The sequence below is a fragment of the Tupaia chinensis genome, unplaced genomic scaffold (assembly GCF_000334495.1).
Source record: "Tupaia chinensis unplaced genomic scaffold, TupChi_1.0 Scaffold000054_1, whole genome shotgun sequence".
NCBI lineage: Eukaryota > Metazoa > Chordata > Mammalia > Scandentia > Tupaiidae > Tupaia > Tupaia belangeri.
This window is the reverse complement of record NW_006159512.1, coordinates 4,878,805-4,901,047: the sequence shown is the minus strand read 5'-3', so window position 1 is coordinate 4,901,047 and position 22,243 is coordinate 4,878,805. Positions and strand designations below refer to the sequence as shown.

Genomic DNA, 22,243 nt, shown 5'->3' with positions numbered 1-22,243 from the left:
TTCATTTTTAAATAATTATTTATTAAATTTTATTTATTCATTCATTTATTTTTAATTTGACAGAGAGAGAGAGAAAGAGGGTAAGTGAGAAAGCAAGCCACCAGGTCCGAGACTCAAACCGTGGTCAGCTACGTGGGAATGTCCAGCACCTTAACCACCATGTCACTTGCTGGTCTCACATTATTTTACCTTTTAAAATCTAATCTATTAGGTCATCAGGAAAGTCATGACATATTTTTCTATGCAAAAATAGGTCTGATTTTCCCAACAACCCGATACTATGAGATACTGTTATTATTCTCATACGTTAGTGAAGAAAGAAATGGAGGCTTAAAAAAATCAAGCAATTTGCCCAAAGTACTCAGTGGCAGAATCTATGGTAATTTTATTTTGTGCTGCATTTTCATATAATGTTTTAAACCATTTTCAGTTTCTCCTTGAATAATATTTGAATCCTAACTCTGGCTGCCTGAAAAACACACCAAACTTTTGTGCATATGTGCTCAAAATCTTGATGGGATAGAGAAATTGAGGAATGGGAAGTGTGGTACGGCCATGCTGCATTTGGGGGATGCTTTCTTTGTCTTGCTCTCTCTCTGTCTCTCTCTGGTAAGCACCTGTACCCTGTGACAATAAAAAATAATAATAACAAATAAGACTGCACTGAAAAACTTACTTTAAAAAAAAGGAAAAGAAAAAAATAATACAGAAAGTTCACGTAGGAGTTATTGCAGGAATCAGGAATGCAAAGATGGATTTTTAAGACTTAAGGTGAAAGGGCTAACAGGTGGTATGGTGGTGAGGGCACTGTACTCCCACATGGGCCACCACAGTTCGAGTTCGGGACCTGGTGACTTGCTTTCTCACTTTCCCTCTCTGTCTCTCTCTCTCTCTAGTCAAATTTTTAAAAAAATAATAATAACAATAAATAAGAATAAACATAATTCTAAAAAAAAACTTCAGGGAAAAGATAAATTTCTTTGAAAAGACAGAAACAATCATAAAGATTGATACCTAGAATATATAAAAACCTAAAAATCAATAAGAAACACAATCATCTAGGTAAGAAATGAGCTAAAGACTCAAATAGATATTTTAAGAAAAAGCAAATGCAAATGGTCAGTAGGCATAAAAGATCTTAATCTTATGAATAATTGGACAATTATCAAAGAAGACATCACTTACTGAGTGGTAAGATTAAGAAATCTGAGACCAGCAGGTGGCATAATGGTTACATTGCTGGACTCCCACATAATCAAGCACGGTTCAAGTCTCAAACCCAGTGGCTTAAAACTCATGTCAAGCACACCTGCATGCCTTCCCAAGATCCTGAGAGGAGAACGAAGGAGAAGGGATTGCTCTATGGTCATCGCCCCTGGGGAGTGATGTCTCACTTTCTGTCTCTCTATGGAGAGTACACATGCCCTATAGCAAAAATCTCTCTCTAAAATAAAAGAAAAAAAATCTATCCTAAGTGATGATGAATATATGTAACAAAAAGAACTCATTCTGTTGGTGGCAGTGTAAACTGAGTGAGAACAATTTGAATATCTGAATACACTCAGCCTATGATCTAGCAACTAGATACACTATAAAAATTTTAGCGCATATGCAAGAGATTAGAATATTCAAAGTAGCATTGTTTATATTAACTGTAATCTGAAAATAATCCTTAAATCCATTGACAAGAAAATCAATGAAGGGACCAGCAGTTAGCGTAATGGCTATGTCGCTGGACTCCCATGTAGTCGACCGTGGTTCCAGTCCTGGACCAGGTGGCTTAAATTTACACCTGGCACGTGTGTATGCGTGCCCAAGATCGCGAGAGGGTAATGGAAGAGAAGGGATTGTGGTGTGGACATCCCCCCGGGGGTGATTTCTCGCTTTCTGTCTCTGTCTTTCTGGCGAGTGCTTACTCGCTATGGCAAAAACCTCTCCAAAAAAAAAAAAAAAAAATGTTATGGAAAAGAAAAACCCCCAAAAAAAAAAAAAAAAAAAATCAATGAATAAATTGTGGGATAGAGTCACAGTGGAATATCATACAGATGAAAAAATGAAGGAATTATGGCTACATGTAATAATACAGATTTTTCTAGGGATATAATGCTGAGTAAAAAAGTGTCTGAATGCTACATAGACTATGGTAAAAAAAAAAAAAAATAGGTGTATGATTGTTTATATGTAATGTCCAGGACAGAGAAATCCAGGGACGAAAAATGGATTAATGCTTGTCAGGGGTCGGGAGAATAGGGAGATTGCTAGTGGGGACAGGGTCTGCGTTTTGGGGTGATAGAATGTTGTGAAATTAAGATGGCGATGATGGCTACAAAACTGAGTGTACTAAATTCCACTAAATTGTACTCTGTCAACAGTAAATGAGGAAAGTGAGGGAGGGGGGAGGGAAGATGTAAGTGAACGGACTTCCTGAGGAGATGCTGTGAATATTGTTTAAAAAAAAAACCTGCTTCACAAATTAGGTAGTATGCTTCTCATGTTTCAAAATTGAGTTATTTTGCAACTTTCAAGACTATACAAATCTAAGACTTAAAACAAAAACTAGAAAGCAACTCATCAGAAATCTACCAGCAGCAGGCGCCGACGCCCGCAAAGCATCCTGGGCTCACTATTTCCCGCGCAATCGCCCCCTAGGGGCGGGGCCTGCGCATATCAAGCACGCATGCGTGCACAGAGGCCAGCCAATCAGCGATGCTCTAGGTGAGGCGACTGGCTTTTTTTCCGGCTTGAATTTCCAAGTTTCCTCAGAAGCGTCGTGGAAGCGAAGCGAGAAGGATTAGGTGAGGAGAAGGGTGGAGGGCATTGGAGTTGGGAACTGACATTGGTCAGGAGACCTGTAACTGTGGTCCTTGGCTTCTGGGAGTTTTTTTCTAGGTGTGAACAGAGGAGTACTTTGTCCAGTGCGGGAATTGTGGGCAGAGGCTGTTCTTGACCGGTGAGGTAAAAATCTTCCCTGTTGGAAAGAATTATTTGGGGCCTCTGTGAGGAAAATGGAGGCAACGAACCTGAGGGCAGGGCCTTGAGTGAATAAGGGATAGGTAGAAATCAGGTGGGGTGAGCCCGTCTGAATCCTGCCTCCAGGGCCTTAAGGGCAAGGTTTGTGGGAGGAGTGAGGCCGGGGTGGGGGAGGATGAGGGGGCACTGCTCTCCCCGCCCGCTCCAGTCCCTTCCGAAACTGGTAAAATGAACTGAGGATTACTCTTCATTTGACCTCCATATGTATGTTGTGGAAATCATATATAGACATTAATTTCCTAGGCTCAGATCGCAGGTTGTGTTTTTTTAATTTTTAATTTATATTTTGGGAGTGCTTTTGATTTATCCTGCTAGCAACCACAGTTTAACTTTGTGACTGAGATGCAGTCTAGATTAGCCCAAATATAGCCAAAATTTAAATAACACAGAGGTGGGACTAAAATCAAAATCTGCCAGTCCCCAGATATGAACTGTCCATCACAGCACATTTGCAGGTCAGAGTTGACACTACTCTTATCCTCATTTTCTTTGACAAATGTCATTATCTTTACTAACTTTTTAGTCTAATAAGGACATTTAAAATTTTATTCAATTAGGATCATTCTTATTTGATACTTAAATGTTTACCAGTTTGTTTAAGTGATGATTTTGTATTCAAAAGTATTTAATAGTGTTTTTCGAATCCCAGACTCATTGGCCTGATAAAATGTGCAGAGCAGAAGCCCCAGATCCCAGAAGGATGGTAAAATAAAATAGAGAGGATCGCAGCATGACTGCATGCACCCCATTGGAAGGTCTCTCCTGCATGCTCAAGCTCTATTTTTTGCTCTCTGGCAGTTGCATAAGACCCTTGGCAATTAAAAAAAGATATTTTTCTATTTTTGGTCTTTGTCTCTTTTAATTTTTTTTGTAGGTGTGTGTTCTCACTGGAGTCAGAGAGAGAAAGCAAATGAGCACCCCTAATCCCAAGGAGAGAAGGCATACTACAGTCCCCTCTCTTCCACTCTCCTCAGTATTTTGGACATGCACAAATATGTACCTGGTACATTTTTCAAGCCACTGGGTCTGGGACTTGAGCCTCACAGTTGGCCATGTGAAATCCAGCCACCTTAACCTCCACCTTAACCTGGCTGACTCTGTCTTTGTCTTTTAATTAAAATTTTTTTTTTAAGTATCATTGATAAAATTTTTGAAAAATAATGTTTTTGAAGTCAGGAAACATCTGAATATGCTGCCCTCTGGAAGAAAGCATTCAGTGAAATCTGGGAAGTCATCATTAGAGGATCAGGTTATAACTTATGACTATGAGAAAGAAGATAAAAAAGGTCTGAGTGGTTCAGAGGAGGATATCACTGAAGGTACTGTATATTTAATGTTAGGCAGTGATTATTTGCTACAGTTTTGAACTCAGTACATTTAAAACTGTAATACAATTATTTGTAAAGTATTTTCATTCTTCCATTACTTTGTTTTTAACTGATATTCATACCCAGTATCAGAGATAGAGAAGTTTACATAGTATCTGTTGCCCCTGAAATCATTATTCTTACGATGTAGGATAAATACAGTATCTTGAAATAAACCAAGAAGACTTAAAAAATTGTTCTGAGTCTTGATGTAGGACAGTGAGGTCTTGAATCTTTATTTAACTTCATCTAGCTTAAAGAGAAATATTGCATGTATGTCTTAAAAAAATTGTTGGCAAAAAGAGTAAAATTCCTCAAAATGAAGATATTACTTCATTAAAGTTAACCAAAACAGAATAATTTCAAAAGTGTTTTTCCTTTTTTATTGTCAATACAGGAAAGACTCCAGTAATTGAAAAGCATGGGAAAAAAAGATGTTCTACAGGATTAGTTGAAGATGTGGGGTAATATTTTCAAAATAATTTCTCCTGTTAAAATATTTCAAGTAAATTTTACATTGGTTGTAAAAATATTTGACAGGGGATATATCTTCCAAAGTAAGAATGATATTTTATAGATCCTTAACTAAAAGTTTTTTAAATGTAATTTCTTCGCAGGGGTGAAGTTCAGAATATGTTAGAAAGATTTGGAGGTATGTTTTCTCAGATATTGTTGAATTGTTTTAAATTCTATAACATATATAGGGGAAGTGTTAATCCATGGATTATAAGACTATTATTTAATGCCTTGTTAAGTGTAGGATTTTGTATATTTGTGATTTAGTTTCATAGATTTACTTCCTTACTTCTTCCAAGATGTGAAGAATCAGAATTGTGCTTTTATCATGCATGTGAATTTAATGGACTATAGCATTCAAAGAAATAGATGGGAATAGTCTTTACTTCTTTGTGTTCGCAAACTTAGTGATACACACACACACACACACAGGTGCATCTGTATATATATTAACTTTTCATTTTCACAAATTAGTTATTTTCTAGGACTTTTCCTATATTCTTTAGGTAGGAGAGTATAAATTCCTCTAGAATAGCTCTTATTTTTATTTAATAAAGTATATATCAGTAGTTGAGAACCAAAGACAACTTTGCTAAGTACTGAGGTATTTATAATCAGATCCAAGCATTCGTAAGTTTTTAGGATGATAAATATCAGTTATATTACTTCAGTTTTGTTAGGGGATAGTACTCTTTAAATGACTTAATATTTGGCTTCTCTATATGGATTATTCATACAATCATATCTTTTTTGAGAGCTTTGCTCTATTTGGTAGTGACAAAATGCTTGTTATAATCTGTTTCATAATTTTTAAATTTTTTTTTACTTTATTTATCTATTTTAATTTGACCAGAGAGGGACAGAGCAAGAGAGAAAGAGAGAGAGAGATAGTAAGACAGGAAGCCACCAGTTCCAGGACTCGAGCTGTGGTCTGCCATGTGAGAGAGAGTCCAGCACCCTTAACCACCATGCCACCTGCCGGTCCCTGTTTTATAAATTATTATAGATGATATGTATGTAATAGTGCAACTCCATCATGATCATGGAAAGAAATGTTTATAACACAAAGGCTTATGTTTAATAAAGCATTATTTGAAGTATTAAAATTTCATGAAATTAAATATTTATTGGTAAGAATCTCCTATCAAAAGCTCCACAGAAGTATTTAAAAATATTCTTAAATGAGTTTATCTAGATATTAAACTATGATTTTTCTGTCTTTCATCTTATTGTCTTAGTAAAAAATATCTAAAAGTATTATAGATTATATTTTAAAAATTATTTTCTTGTACTTTCTCCCTTATTATAGCCCATTTTTTAAAGTACTTTTGTGTTTTATATGAGTTCTAGTAATAATTCATCTAAACCTGTCCTTTCAGTGGGAGCCTATTCTATAAGTTAAGGACAATTTAGCTTTTATTGGTGTTTTCTCATGAAATAGTCTGCTCTTGAGCTTTTTACATTTTTTAAGAGAATTATTTCCCTTATTTATTATTATTGTGATTTTTAATTTGACCATAGCAAGACACACACACACACACACACACATACAGAGAGAGAAAGCAAGCAAGCCAGCATCCAGGTTCGGGACTTGAACCATGGTCAATCATGTGGGAATCCAGCACCTTTAATCTCCATGCCACCTGCTGGCTCTAGCTTTTATTTATGCACTCATTATTTATTTATTTTTTTGTATTTTGCTAGAGGGTGTGTGCAGACACCAGACAGAGATGGAGAGATGGAAAATGAGAAAGCACCCCCTGTGGAAATGTCCATGCCGCAATCCCTTCTCCTCCATTTCTCCTTTTGGGATTTTGGTCACACGCACATGTAACGAGTTTTTTCAAGCTGCTAGGTCTAGAATTCAAACCAGGTGGTCGGCTATGCGGGATCCAGCCCCTAATTACCATGCCACCAGCTAACACATTAGTTCTTTTTTCTTATCCCTAAATTAAATTATCTCCGGTTTAGGAAAATTAGAATTGGGATACTACTAGCTGAAACTTCTCTCAGAAACAATAGTAAGCAGATAATACTGTTTTTTGAAATTATGCCTATGTTTACATGTCATTTCTATATTATTGAACTAACTTTATCCATATTTACTTGAATATATGGGAACAAAATTTTCAACATTAAATTTTAATGAATATTTATTTTCAATATAGCTGACATTAACAAGGCTCTTATTGCTAAACAAAAAAGACTAGAAATGTATACCAAGGCCTCTATCAAAACCAGTAACCAGAAACTTGATCATGTTTGGAAAACACAACAAGATCAAAGGTAAAGTTGTTGGTTTTTGTAGAGCTTCTGCATTATATCATTTCTTAGTATTTATTGGTGCAAATTACTTATGAAATATACTATCATCTTCTGTCTAATGGGGTCTCTACTAAATCTATATTGGGCTTGATTTTTCTCTAAGCAAGTAAGTCCTTTAATCCTGTAATCTCATTCTTTCATAGAATTGAAATGTCATTTCTAGAAGTCATTTGAGGTTTCAAATAAAAATTGAGTTTTTTTTTTAATATAAAAGTAATTTATTTTCATTCTAAAAATACACTAGTTGACTAAAAGGTAAGCATCATAGAAGCTATGTCCCCTGATGGTTAACTGTGTTTGACAATGTATTGGTAGAAAGCGTAATCTTATAAATAATTTGTATATTTTCATCTTCTTCAACTAACTATACTTTTTATACAAAATCTTGTACCAAAATGGGGAAAAATTAGGTGAAATATTTATATTTGGAAATCTTGATTGGAAGTCTTTGATGAAATATAATCTCTTTTGAACTATCACACTAAACTATCAGTAAAAAATAAAGTGCTTGGAGATGAAATTAGTTTTCTGGAAAATTTGTATGTAAAATAAAACTCTTGAGGTTTTTTTGTTTGTTTTTGAGAGTTTTTTGCTATAGGGTACGTGCACTCACCTGAAAGACAGAAAGCAAAAAATCACCCCCCTCTCCCCCGGTGGGATAGCCACACTACAATCCTTTCTTTCTCCTCTCGGGACCATGGGCACACACGCACGTGTGCCCAGCGTGAGTTTAAGCCACCGACTCCGGAACTCAAACTGCAGTCAACTACATCGGAGTCCAGGGACATAGCCATTATGCCAACTGCTTTTTTTTGAGAGGTTTTTGCTATAGGAGTTTTATTTTATTTATTTATTTTTGAGAGGTTTTTGCTTTAGGGCAAATGTGCTCACCAGAAAGACAGAGACAGAAAGCGAGAAATCACCCCCCAGGGGAAATGGCCACGCCACAATCCCATCTCTTCCATTCTCCTCTCTGGATCTTGGGCACGCACGCACACATGCCAGCATGAGTTTAAGCCGCCGGGTCCAGGACTGGAACCATGGTCAACTACATGGGAGTCCAGCGACAGCCATTACACTAACTGCTGGTCCTGAAACTCTCTTAGTTTTTAAGAGAGTTAAACCACATGAGAAAACTTTTCTATTAACTTGTTAGGGGAAAAAGAAAAATTTCTAGAATTAGTGTTAAGTCATTTTTTTACTTGGGTTTTCCATCAGAAGATTTAAGCTACTATTATTTCCTTTCTAATAGTACAGATGTGTTAATTCAGTTTTGTTTTACATTTTTTTCATGTTAGTATTAAATATAATATTATGTTTTACAGGCAGAAGCTTGGCCAAGAATTTTCTCAGCAATTTATGACTGTGTTTGAGCAGTGGGATTTAGATATGCAGAAAACTGAGGAACAAGAAGAAAAACTGGCTGTTGGTATCATTTATATAATTAATCTATTATAACTACCTCTCAGATAGGAATAGAACTGAGTTTAGTACAAGGTTAGGCTTGTCTGACCCATTGCTGGCTATGTGTTTTAATGCTTTTGAACTGTAAACCACAGAAAAATACCACATACCATACTCATGAAAGCCGTTGGCCATTGTTACTTATATAGGTAGAGAATAGTGCAGTTACAAATCATAGAAATTTGTCAGAGTACAAAAGAAGGGTGATTGGCTTATATAAAAAAAAAAGTGAGTTTTTCTTGAGACACAAGATGGGGAGAGGGAAGGATTGCTCCTGTAGTATCATCTGGGTTTTGTGTTCTTAGTAGTATCTCCCAAGATAGTAACCAAGGTTGTTCTTACAATCCCAATCCCAGATTTAGAAATCTATTAATTCCAGTAGACTGAGACAGTCTTTCTCAATAACTCTGGCAGAAAATTCTTCTAGTGGTATATTACTGATCTATGGTTTGGATAATTTGCCTATTCCTGAACCAATTACTGTAGTTAGAGCACTGTTTAATTTAATGGCCAGACTTTTGTTACTTGCCCATCTCTATGGCAGATGGAAGTCAGTCCCACTCATCAATTGTATAAATCTAAGGAGAGATACTGAGAATGTTACTGGTACTTGAGTCCAGAGCTCAGGAAAGGGAGATGGGCTAAAATACAAAATTGGAAATTATCAGTGTAAAGACAGTATTTAAGCCATAAAGATGGAATAAGATCACCAAGCGAATGACTGTAAATTTACAAGAGGGCCAGCCACAGTGTTAGAGTAGTAACATAATGCTCTCCTGGTTTCATGTCCGGAGGTTTCCCTGTGTGTGCTGAGCACATACCCATAATCCTAGCTGGCTGAGGCTGGGGCGGATTGCAGCATGAAGACCCTGTTAGGGATGCCTATTCCCATGTTCCCTTCTGAATAAACTTTCTTTAAAATGTAAAAGGGGCACCAGCAGATAACATAATGGTCATGTTGCTGGACTCCCATGTTGTCTACCATGGTTCAAGTCCTGGACCTGGCTGCTTAAAATTCACACCAGGTATGTGTGCGCCCAAAATCCTGAGAGGAAAACGGAGGAGAGGGATTGCTGCATGACCATCCCCCCTGGGGGGGATTTCTCATCCTCTATCCCTCTGTCTTTCTGTCTCTCTGGTGAGCACATGTGCCCTATAGCAAAAATATCTCTTAAAAAAAAAAAGTTAAAAGGAAGTCTAAGGACAGAATCCTGGAGTACTTCAATGATTAATTCCAGGAGATGAGTGAAAACCAGTAAAAGAAACTGAACAGCCTAATAGGTAGGGAAAACAAACAAAAAACTACTCTAGGCCAAGTGAAAAAAGCCTTAAGAAGGAAAGATGATTAACTCTGCATTATGCAGCTTACAAGCAAATAAGGTATAATTGTCAATGGGGAGGTCATTGGTGTCCTGGACCAGAATGATTCTGGTGGAAAAGCAAGTATGATCATGTATTCAAAATGAGAATAAGACAAGAAAGGGAAATAAATAGTTAAAAAGAGAATAGAGGGTTTTTTTTTTTCTGTTTTGTAAAACTGAAGAAGTAGAAGCATGTTTGCATGCTATTAGGAATAATATGGAGGGAATAATTAAAAATAATGGAGAGCGGACAGTTGTTGAATTCTTAAGAATGAACAGGATGTGAGAAGTTGGCCTTCAGCAAGAAACAAGGATTGACCATCCTTAGAAACAGGAGAGAATATAGAGTGTATAAGCAGGTAGATATAAGTAAGCGGTAGATAATGGTGACGGGAGACTAAAAGTTCTTTGTGGATTGCTTTTATATATCTAGTGAAAAAAATAAGGTCATCAGATGATGGAAAAGGTGTTATCTTCAGACAGAGTAGAAAGTTGGGTTTTCTAGGGTTGGGATTTAGCCAAGCAAATGTGACAGAGTGAAAAGAAGGCAAAGTGTATGTACAAAAGAATAATTACAACCATTGATCATTCAGTTTAATATGGGGGAAAAAGAAAGAAGATAGGAGTAGGGGTAATGATAGTGAAAGGAAGATGTGATGAATGAATTTTATGTCCTAATAGATTATCGAACTGTACTACTAAAAGAGTAACTAGAATAGTAAGAAGGTAGTGGCTGAATTCTGGCTATAAAGAGAAGCTATAATGGCAAGAGCCCTGGCTCTGAAAATTATTTACCTTTATGCCTCAGTTTCTTCATTTTTTTTTTATTTATTTTTTTTGAGAGATTTTCACTGTAGGGCGCGTGCGCTCACCAGACAGACAGAGAGAGACATAGAGACAGAAAGCGAGAAATCACCCCCCAGGGGGGATGGTCACGCCGCAATCCCTTCTCCTCCATTCTCCTCTCGGGATCTTGGTCACGCACGCACACGCGCCCGGCGTGAGTTTTAAGCCACCGGGTCCGGGACACGAACCGCGGTCGGCTACGTGGGAGTCCAGCGACATAGCCATTATGCTAACTGCTGGTTCCCAGTTTCTTCATTTTTGAAAGCGAAATAATAAATGCTTATCTTATTGAGTTGTTTGGAGAATTAGATGAGTTCATATATAATAAATCTACTTAACAGGATTTAGAATAGTGTCTGACACATAGTTCATGTATAAGTTTGCCATTATGAATATAACATAGGAGTTACAGTTTAGTATGTGACACATAGTTCATATATAAGTTTGACATTATGAATACAATGTAAGAGTTATTGGTAATGACAAAATCTAGACTGTGAGTATGTGAGTGAACAGCTGAAGTGGAGTGGAACACAAAATCAGTGGTAAAGAACCTGACCATTATTGGAAGGATCATCTGTGTGGATGTTCATTTCACCAAGAATTAAGAAAAGTTATGAATATTATTAAGATTTCTTATTTACTGACTTGGTAGGATTACTGTATTCCCATATACTAGTGGTGAACACACATTAAACTTTGTCATAATTGTTAAAATGTTATAAGTATTGATTTTAAAATTATTCCTTTTAAGTTTAATGTAGAATTATTTTTTGCTAAGTTTTAAAAAGTTTACCCGAATTGTTATTGCACAATATTTTTCTTCTATATTTGTAGAATTTGTTTCGACAGCAACAAAAGCTTTTCCAGCAATCTAGAATTGTCCAGAGCCAGAGACTGAAAACAATTAGACAGTTATATGAGCAGTTTACAAAGGTATGTTATATATTGTAACACAGTTCATTTTTATAAAACTTATTTATGAAAGTAGACTTTTTCCCCCTAAGTTTATGGGAGAAACATTTTGCATATAGATATTTTAATTCTTAACTACTTTCCATTTTGACTTGTGTAAGTAAGTGATAAATGTATCATTAAGATTTTATGGGTTTGTGGAAATTATTTAAAACAGTAAATGGTAAATTGGAAATTTTACCTAAAAATTTCATACTTCATTTATCATACTTTATTAATACTTTTAGTCAAAGTTCTCTAACTGAAAGTAGGCCCTGTATTTGTTAAATAGAAGTACCCAGTTTAAATTATTATTTTCTTTTTTCTTCAAATACAGTATAGAAGTATTTTATGGGATCTTTGCTTTTAGAACTGTTACAGTGACCAAAATGACTTCATATGCCAACTTATAATCATAAAATAGCCTATATATGTAATAGACTTCTGGGGATTAGAAATTTGTGTATTGATACTTACCTGATACATGCTTGTTAACAAACTCTGGTCTGTAACACTGGCCACTTGTTTATGCAAAAATATACTTATTTTATAGTAATTATTCCTAGGAGTCCATTGGAGTCCTACATGTACTTCTTTTTGAGAGGGGATTCTTTTAGCTACTCTTGTTCAAATATACATATAATATCTTCTAAAGGAATTAGGATAATCTGAGTGAGCTAGTAAGATGGTTTTAAAATTTATTTTTAAAGAATTTTAAAATAGTACATATGGATACAAAACTTTTATTTTTCATTTAAGGTCATGTGTGCTCACCAGAGAGAGAGTAAGAAATCACACACCTCTGCCCCCACAGGGGGATAGCCACACACAGTCCCTTCTCCTACCTTCTCCTTTTGAGATTTTGGGCACACATGCACATGCACCCGTTGTGAGTTTCAAACCATGAGGTCAGGTACTCCAACCATGATCGACCTCATGGGAGTCCAGTGCCTTAACCATTATTCTATTTGCTGGCCCCCAAAACTTATTTTTTAAGTGTTTCCAAATAGAGAACCTGTAGGCTTGGTTTAATACCCCTAAGAACCATTTATTAATTGGCATAATGATTTTTTTTAAAGAATTATTTTTATTTAACTTTATTTATTATTATTATCATTATTATTTTCCAGTTTGATCCGAGAGAGACAGAGAGAGGAAGGGAGGAAGCAAGCCACCAGGTCTGAGACTTGAACCATGGTCGGCCATGTGGGAGTCCAGTGCCTTTAACCACCATGCCATTTGCTGGCCCTGTGGCATAATGATTTGATAAAGTACTAGAAAAGATTTCTTCTAAATGTATCACTAAATGTTAACAGTTAGGGTAGTAATTGTAATAAAATCTTTGACTCTTCCCATTTCTTTTATCTTTCACATCTAAGTATTACTAGGCCCTGTGATTTCTTTTTTAGAAAAAAATTTCCAGAGGGCTTGTGCATGGGCCAGAGGAGGAAGAGGGAGAAAGCATCCCCAAAGGGGTGTGGTCATACCGCCATCCTTTCTCCATCTCTCTATTCTTGTCCTCCATGACATTTATTTATTTATTTATTTTTGCTTCCCCCCACCATAGGGTGCATGCACTTACCAGAGAGAAAAAGACAGAGAGAGGGAAAGTGAGAAATCACCACTTCCTGGGGGTGATGGCCACACCACAATCCCTTCTTCATTCTCCTCTCAGGATTTTGGGCATGCATGCACAAGAGCCCAGTAGGATTTTCAAGCTGCCAGGTCCGGTACTCAAACTGTGGTTGGTCATGTGGGAGTCCAGCACCTTTATTTATTTATTTATTTTTTTCTGGAGAGGTTTTTGCCATGGGGTGTGTGTGCTTGCCAGAAAAACAGAGAGAGACAGAAAGTGAGAACTCACTCCCCAGGGGGGGATGACCACACTGTAATCCCTTTTCCTCCATTCTTCTCTCAGAATCTTAGGTACACATGCACACATGCCTGGCGTGAGTTTGAGCCACTGGGTCCGGGACTGGAACCACAGTCGACTACATGGGAGTCCAGCAACATAGCCATTATGCCAACTGCTGTTCCCTTTTTAAAAACATTTTAATTATTTATTTAATTTTTATTTATTATTATTTTTAAAAAATTGATCAATAGAGAAAGAGTAAAAGTAAGCCTCCAGGTCTGGTACTTGAACGATGGCTTCCTGTGTGGGAGTCCAGCATCTTAACCACCACATCATCTGCTGGCCCCCCCCATGACCCTGTTTTAAGCTTCTTTTATTTGTGTATTCCAGGACTACATCTACTTTTTCTGTACAGTGTACATGTCGATGTTTTTGTTTATGCTTTCTTCCTAGAACTCCTTTTCCTTCATCTGTCAAAATCTTATTCTTTTTCCAACTTTATTAGAATTAATCCCCATTTTCCATTACATAGCTAGAACAACTAGTGTATTCATTTCTGGTGAGTCATTGGAAAAGTCATGATGCCTTTTTTATAGAAAAATATGTCATGACTTTTCCAACGACCCAATATTATAAAATCTTTGTATTATTTTTATGTTTTTTTCCTTACTAGTAATAAGGGGACAATCATGTATTATTATTTTTTTTTTTTATTGAAAGTAGAGTTTATTAAGTAAAGTGAAAGTATACTCCCAAGAGGTAGGAGTGGACCAGAGCCAGGAGAAAAAGAGCAGCTCAAGGACCTGTATTATTTTTTTTAATATTGCCACAGCGCTAAACATAGTATCAGTACTTCTTACATGGTAGGCACTTGGATAACTGTTAAATGAATAGTAAACATTTAAAACATAATTTTTGTCTTTCATAACTTTGAGAGGACATACTACAGATCAATTTATCCCTACTGAATTCATGTCACTTTGACTTAGTTATAATAAGCAGATTATTACTGATGTTTGGACAGTTTATATAAATTTTCAAAATTATAGTATTTATTTATACAGTCTTTTTTATTTTTGCTCCCAATTGACCTTAACAGTTAATAAACCATTGTTTTAAGTAAAACATACTATTATTATACTTACTATAATATTAGGTTGTTAGAAAAGTCTCATCACTTTTTTTTTTTTTGGCCTTAGGGCATGTGTACTCACTGGAGAGGGACAGAGACAGTGAAAGGGAAAGTGAGAAATCACCCCCCCGGGCGGATGGCCACACCACAATCCCTGCTCCTCTACTTTCCTCCTGGGATATTGGGCATGTACACATATGCCTGACATGATTTTCAGGCTGCCATGTCTGGGACTTGAACCATGGTCTGCCATGTGGGAGTCCAGCAACATAACCACTATGCCATCTGCTGGTCCTCATGACATATTTTTCTGTGTTTTTCTATGTAAAAATGCATCATGACTTTTCCAGCAGCCAAATAAATAATATTGTATCCACTATAAATAAGTAAGTACAATATTATGCAATAATATTTATACTGTTGTACTTCTATTGTATTTGGTTCAGTGTGTTTTTTTTATTCTTTTATATTACCTAGGATTTTTTAAAATTTGAGGTGAAAAATGAGCATTACTAAAAAGTTCTTATTTTAAAAAATAATTATAAAAGATTAGAACCTGAGATGACAAGTGGTGATTTGTAAGTGAACTAGCCTTTGACTTTTTAGAGTATGGAGGACTTGGAGAAGGAGCATGATAATCTACTGACTGGTGCACAAAGTGAACTTAGAAAAGAAATGGCTATGTTGCAGAAAAAGATTATGATGGAAACTGTAAGTTATATTTTAAATTTTTTAAAAAGTTATTTAATTTTAGTTATTATTATTTAATATGCTATAGGGCAGGTGTGCTTACCGGAGAGAGAGAGAGAGAGAAAGAGAGAGAAAATGAGAAAGCAAGCCACCAGGTCTGGGACTTGAACAGTGGTTGGCCCTGTGGGAGTCCAGCACCTTCAGCACACCACCTGCTGGCCTCAAGTTATTATATTTTAAATGGAAAGAAATAAAGGTTAATGTAAGCACTGAAATATTTTATTTGCTGAAATATGTGTAACACTTAACTAAAAATTAAACAAATGTTCAATATCTTCTTTCATGAAATAGCAGCAGCAAGAGATGGCAAACGTTCGAAAGTCTCTTCAGTCCATGTTATTCTGATGACTCTTTGAAGAAAGAACTTGAACCTGAAGAATATGATATGATTATAATATTAGCTAAGAGGCACATAAGTCTTCAGAATAGTTTAGAAATTCTAGTTTAAAAATAACATCTTTAATCTTATTTAATTTAAGTATAAGACTTTCTGTTAATTTAATTTCTAGGTAAAATCTAAAGGTAATATGAGTAGGAGGGAGGTATTTATAAATTAAATGTTTTGGGCTTTCAGCTCTTTAGTAGTAATAGTGAATTTATCTATGTAACACTGTCAATTAATTTTGACCAATAAAGATAATTTAATTTTAGGTTTTGGCTTCAGTTTATCTTTATTAGTTCCAAAAGTAGAAGGCACAAGTCTAGAAAGCTACATTGTTCTGGGGGGAAAAAAAAGAAAGAAAGAAAAAAAAAACTATGCTATATTTATGTCCTTTTCTATACATTTAAGTTACCTAGCCAATCCTTTAAAAAGATATTTTTAAAGACAGAGTGTATGTCCCAGTCCTCTTTTCTAGCCTCCTAAGTTCCTGGAACTATTGGCATTTGCCACTGCACCTACTTTAGGGTAGGCTTGAAATCGAACCTGGGCCCCGCAAGTGCCTCAGCCTGCCGAGTAGCAGTGTCAGGCAGCACATGCTACAGTGGTTGGACCTACACAGTCAATTCAAAAGAAAAGATTTCAAAAAAAAATAAAAAACTTCGTTGACTTTTAAATTTATTAGGAATTTATGTCCACACTCTTTAATAAACTGCTAAAACCATTAAGTTAATGGAACAGGATACATAAATACCAGTTTTGTTTTTTGTTTTTGTTTTCAGAGATTTTTGCTATAGGGCACGTGTGCTCGCCAGACAGAGAGACATAGAGACAGAAAGCAAGAAATCACCCCCCAGGGGGGATGGTCACGCCACAATCCCTTCTCCTCCATTCTTCTCTTGGCATCTTGGGCATGCACGCACACGCGCCCGGCATGAGTTTTAAGCCACTGGGTCCGGGACGTGAACCGCGGTCGACTACATGGGAGTCCAGCAACATTGCCATTATGCTAACTGCTGGTTCCCATAAATACCAGTTTTAAGATATCGATTTATGAATATGTCATTTCCATAAAGATACCAAAATGGCATTTAATTGGGTTTGATCCACAATTAAATGACATATGCTCTTAGTAATTATTAAGAGCATATCATTAACATACCTGGTTATTTACAATTTAAGTAGTTCATATCTGTATTTTTTGGAATTATTTTATTTACCTTTATTACTATAACTATTTAATTTGACCAGAGAGAGGAAGAGTGAAAAAGCAAGCCACCAGGTCTGGGACTCAAACCACAGTTGTCCATGTGGAAGTCCAGGAACCTTAACCACCATTCCACCTGCCTGCCCCCACATCTGTCTTTAAAGAAAAATTGCCTAGAATGTTTTTTTCAATTTTAATATTGGGTATACATTTATTTCCAAACCAGAACAGTTAATTTTTACAACTTGTCTCTTTAAGAGAGTTTTTCTTTTTTTTGGAGAGGTTTTTGCTATAGGGCACGTGCGCTCGCCAGAAAGACGAGATAGACAGACAGAAAGCGAGAAATCACCCACAGGGTGATATCTATGCCACAATCCCTTCTCCATTCTCCTCTCAGGATCTTGGGCACACATGTACATGTGCCCAGCATGATTTTAAGCCACCAGGTCTGGGACTTGAGCTGTGGTTGACTACATGGGAGTCCAGTGACATAGCCATTACACCAATTGCTGGTCCTGAGAGATTTTTGCTATAGGGCCCATGCACTTGTTGGAGAGACAGATAGAGACAGAGAGACAGAAAGTGAGAAATCATGCCCCAGAGCAGATGGCCTCACCGCAATCCCTTAACCAATCTCCTCAGGATATTGAGCACATACACACGCACGTGCACGCGCACACACACACACACACGTCTGTCATGAATTTCAAGCTTCCAGGTCAGGGACCTGAACCACAGTCAATTACATGGGAGTCCAGCAACATAACCATTATACCATCTGCTGTTCCCTACAACTTGTCTTTTAAAACATGCATTCCTTTACATAGAATAACATATGAACACTTGATTTAATAAATACTAATTTTCTTGAAATTAATCAGTTAAACTTACTATTTTTTTTGTTGAACTTCCTTTCAGTGAATCAAGACAAAAAAGGGTACTTATTAGGAAGAAAGCAGTTTTCTCCTGCTTTTCCATGTTTAGATTTCCCAAAAATTTAATTTTTGCCTCTCTAACTCATGCTTATTTTAGTTTTAAGGTTTCCTAAGTTTTAGAAAAGTCCAGGAACCAGCAGATAGTGTAATGGTTAAGTCGCTGGACTCCCACATGGTCAACCACAGTTTGAGTTCTGGACCTGGAGGCTTAAAACTCACACCCAGGCACATGTATGTGTGTGCCCAAGATCCTGAGAGGATGAAGAAGGGATTGTGGCATGACCATCCCCCTGGGAGGTGATTTCTCACTTTTTGTGGTGAGCACACACACCCTATAGCAAAAATCCCTAAAAAAAAAAATAAATAAAAACCACAAATCCATACAGATTCTCTAACTATGATACTATGATAACTTATACAGGGATAAATTAATCCTCTACCATTGATGAATAGCTGACATTCAAAGGACAGTTTACAGGGGCCAGCTCTATAGCCTAATGGTTAGGGGGGCTGGGTCCTATGTGGCCAACCACAGTTCAGGTCTTGATCTTTGTGGCTTGAAAAACAGTCCAGGTATATGTGTGTGCATGCCCAATTCTGACAGGATGAAGAAAAAGGAAAAAAGACTACAGAGTGACCATACCCCACTGAGGGTATTTTCTCACTCAAAAAAGTGCACATGCCCTCTGTCATTTAAAAAAAAAGAAAGAAAACAAAATCATTTACATTCTAAAATTTTGAACTTTGTAAAAGATCTTTTTGAGTCAAAGTATGTTACAATATCAATCTTGGGGCCAGCAGGTGGAATAATGGTTAAGGTATGTCTGACTACCATTCAAATCGCGGACCCAGTGGCTTGTAACACACTGAGTTCATGTGCCTGCATGAAAAAATCCTGAGATCAATCTTAAATGCTATTCGAACTTTTAAGGTCCTTGTTTGAGAAATTTTACCAATAGTTACGGAGACAAAAATAAGTACTCCACAGTGTTTTCTATATACTTAATTTACATAAGAACTTTAACTTTGTTCATTATGGCTTGTTCTTGCCTAAGATAAAGTACACGCTCATTAAGCCATCATTTTTCTGATTATTTTACCATAAGGCATATGGTCTGCAGAACTGTATATTATTATAAACAGGGTTAGATGGGAGTGTGAAGATATATAAGAAATCTAAATATTTTTAATAGAGAGCAAAGACAATAAATACCTAATGTACTTATTGACTGAATAATTGATACTTTATCCTCATCAACTCAAGTCAATGTGTACTTGAAGTAACTGGCTGATAGTTTGAAGTGAAGATATTTTTGACATGCTTTTGTAAGTTACTAATTTTCTTACATGTCAACTGGTTTAGCTACGGTTTTATTTTTCAGGAACGGGATTGTTTATGTTCATGTTTTTTGAGACAATGACTTTTTTTGAGAGATTTTTGCTATAGAGTATGTGTGCTTACCAGAGAGACAGAAACAGAAAGCGAGAAATTACCCGCACCCCCCCCTCCAGGGAGGATGGCTATGCCACAATCCCTTCTCCATTCTCCTTTTGGGTTTTTGGGCATGCATGCTACACAATGACAGTGTGAATTTTAAGCCAGAGGGTCTGCAACGCTAACCAAGCCCAACGTGGGAGTCCAGCCACATCACGCCATCTGCTGGTCCTGAGACAATAGAATTTTAAGCCAGTGTCAAAGGGCAAATACTCTCAATGTAAAGATTCTTATGTTTTTCTGGACTAGAACAGCAAATTCCTTTTTCAAATTCAAACTAAAAAAATTGTATAGCCCTTCTGAATTCTAATTGGTATACTAAAACAAGAGTTTTACATGTATATGATAGTAATTAACATAGTTCTTTTGAAAAATGGTTAGGATAAGAAAATTCTTACATCACTACTTACTAGTTTCATCAGCTATTCTCTTATTCAATGTTATGAGCTCACTTCAATTTTTAGCAAAGCAAGCATCATCCTCAAGATGGCTAAAATCATTTATGTTCTGTATCTCTACGTAATCCTTTGGCAGTAAAAATCCAAGTGTCTAATAAACATTTCTCAAAGATAAAGAGGTTGTTATTTAGAATTATAGGGATTCATTTTCTTCAAGATTAAAATTTCTTTCTTTTGTCTTATTTCTGATTAATTTATGTATTACTGTATTAATACCTGTGATAATATCAGTAATCAAAAGTGATGATACACAAAGAGGACTTCATAACTAAAAGAGACATAACAGAATCTGTAGGATATATATTTTATATTCAAATATAACCTTATTTGATAGTATACTAGCCTCCTGAATAGGGGAATTTCCTTCACTCATAGGTTCCCCTAACTGCTTCTCCTTTTTTCCTTGAGCTATTAGTCAGTCAATATGCTTGTGAACCTGTTCAGGTGCTTGATGACACGAAGTCTTGAAGATATTTAGATGAAGGTGTCTTGAAATTTGCAGGCACAAAGCACTGAAGTATATTATCATATCAAATGAAGAAATGGCCTTTAGAAGCAAAAAAAGAAAACATAAGATGAATTATAGTCTTAACTTTTCTGAAGGAACACCTATTTTTCTATTTCTCCCCAAATCTCAAACTAAAATTCTTCACTGAAAATACTTTCACATAGTTTATACTTGGACCTCACAGTAGTCCTCTGGAACATGCAAGGCATTTAACTGTTACAGAAGCTCAGAGAGGTAAAAGGATTAGACTGAAAAAAAAAAAAAAAAAAAAGCCTGAAAAGTAGCACAACCCAAGTCTTCAGAACCCCACATTCTCTCAACTTTCTGCTATGCAGTGAACTGCATATTTCCTACAAGAAGGGGTTATCAGGCATAATATAATAAATTAATCACATCAGATTCCTTTTTTATTCTGTTGAGGTTAGTTGTAAGAAGGAAAAAGGTTGGGGGCAAAACATCATAGATGAGGGGAAGCATATATACAAAATTGGGTTGTATACAAAATAGAGAAGTCTTCTATTTAGAGATTTTGCCCACAGAACATAGTCAAATTCCTCCCTTCAGAAAATGAAGCCCAGGAGAAAAGTAAACCTCATAACTTTGACCATGGTGAGAGAATTCTTACCCATGAAGGGGAAAAGAAACACACTCTTTACTTGAAAAGCTCCATCAGGCCCTTTTCTGAAGCAAGATGCTTTTCTTTATGAGTGACATAGGGCATATATGTGATGTCTGGCTCATGTATGTGTGTGTATTTGTTGCCCTTACAGTGTTTTAATGAAAAAATGATTTCAATTTTCTTAGTTCACCAGTTTCCATCACGGGTATAAACCAGGTCCAGTGTGATAGCGTGTAAACCTACTATTACAAATAGGTACTTGAACTCTTAACACTTGGCATTTTAATTATCTCAGATAATTCTGTTTAGTAATACATACCTAACTTCATTAAAAGAACACTTAAGTTTTGGGGCCAGTAGGTGGCATAATGACTATGTCGCTGGTCTCCCATGTACTCAACGGCGGTTTGAATCCTGGACCTGGTGGCTTAAACTCACGCTGGGCGTGTGTGTGTGCGTGCCGAAGATCCCAAGAGGAGAATGGAGAAGAAGGGACTGTGGCGTGGCCATCCCCCTTTGGGGGGTGATTTCTCACTTTTTGTCTGTCTCTTTCTGGCACGCGCATGCACCCTATAGCAAAAACCTCTCAAAAAATTTTTTGAGTTTTCAGATATTTTAAATAATCACACTAGTTCTCAATTTTGGATTGTTTGGGAGTCTTAAAAATATTTATAAAAGGTAGCACATTAAAGAGAATTATTCTGATTTTCGAACACTTTTTAGAACATTGTCTAAACAGTTTTATTGTCCACCTTAATGAAATTACATCCTATTACCATGGGAAAATGTAAAACTTCTGAATGGACTATGAATGAATATTAAGTTATTAAAAACAATACTGTACAACCTAGTGAAGAGTCATTAAATGTACCCCAGAGGTCCAAGCATGGAATAGATAATAGATTTTTTAAATATCCAAATCTAACAAATAGAGTGAAATTACTAGAATTATCAAGATTCACTGCAGAGTATTTTTCTTTTTTGAAGTTGACTTCAGTATCCTTACATACTAACAATTTAGCGAAAGCTAGTGAGATCCAGA

At 36.2% G+C, this 22,243-nt stretch overlaps 2 protein-coding genes across 3 annotated transcripts in view; one reads left to right on the top strand and one right to left on the bottom strand.

Annotated features, from left to right (window-relative positions):
- The first annotated feature begins 1,989 nt into the window (after window positions 1-1,989).
- On the top strand, window positions 1,990-15,634 carry SYCP3 (synaptonemal complex protein 3). Of its 2 annotated transcripts, XM_027775715.1 has the most exons (9): window positions 1,990-2,795; window positions 2,890-2,955; window positions 4,203-4,349; window positions 4,795-4,861; window positions 5,015-5,049; window positions 7,082-7,199; window positions 8,564-8,663; window positions 11,747-11,845; window positions 15,457-15,634. In XM_027775715.1, exons 3-9 carry the CDS (start codon window positions 4,220-4,222, stop codon window positions 15,616-15,618), a joined length of 711 nt encoding a protein of 236 aa, XP_027631516.1. In that variant the 5' UTR covers window positions 1,990-2,795; window positions 2,890-2,955; window positions 4,203-4,219; the 3' UTR covers window positions 15,619-15,634. The 2 variants fall into 2 exon arrangements, with proteins under 2 accessions (XP_027631516.1, XP_027631513.1); XM_027775712.1 differs by lacking the exon at window positions 2,890-2,955.
- Window positions 15,635-15,797: 163 nt separating this feature from the next.
- Window positions 15,798-22,243, bottom strand: part of CHPT1 (choline phosphotransferase 1) — a gene marked incomplete at its 5' end in the record, with an annotated part of 30,308 nt that continues 23,862 nt past the window's right edge. Inside the window, 2 exon segments of the mRNA XM_014591775.2 lie at window positions 15,798-15,971; window positions 20,511-20,621. Coding sequence (XP_014447261.1) covers window positions 15,927-15,971; window positions 20,511-20,621 — 156 coding nt within the window.

Bases quoted from the DNA above. Each gene is read 5' to 3' on its own strand.
- SYCP3 (XM_027775712.1), top strand. From the start codon at position 4,220: ATGCTGCCCTCTGGAAGAAAGCATTCAGTGAAATCTGGGAAGTCATCA. The intron at 5,050-7,081 runs GTATGTTTTCTC...TTTTCAATATAG, and splicing joins TATGTTAGAAAGATTTGGAG to CTGACATTAACAAGGCTCTT. The intron at 11,846-15,456 runs GTATGTTATATA...TTGACTTTTTAG, and splicing joins TATATGAGCAGTTTACAAAG to AGTATGGAGGACTTGGAGAA.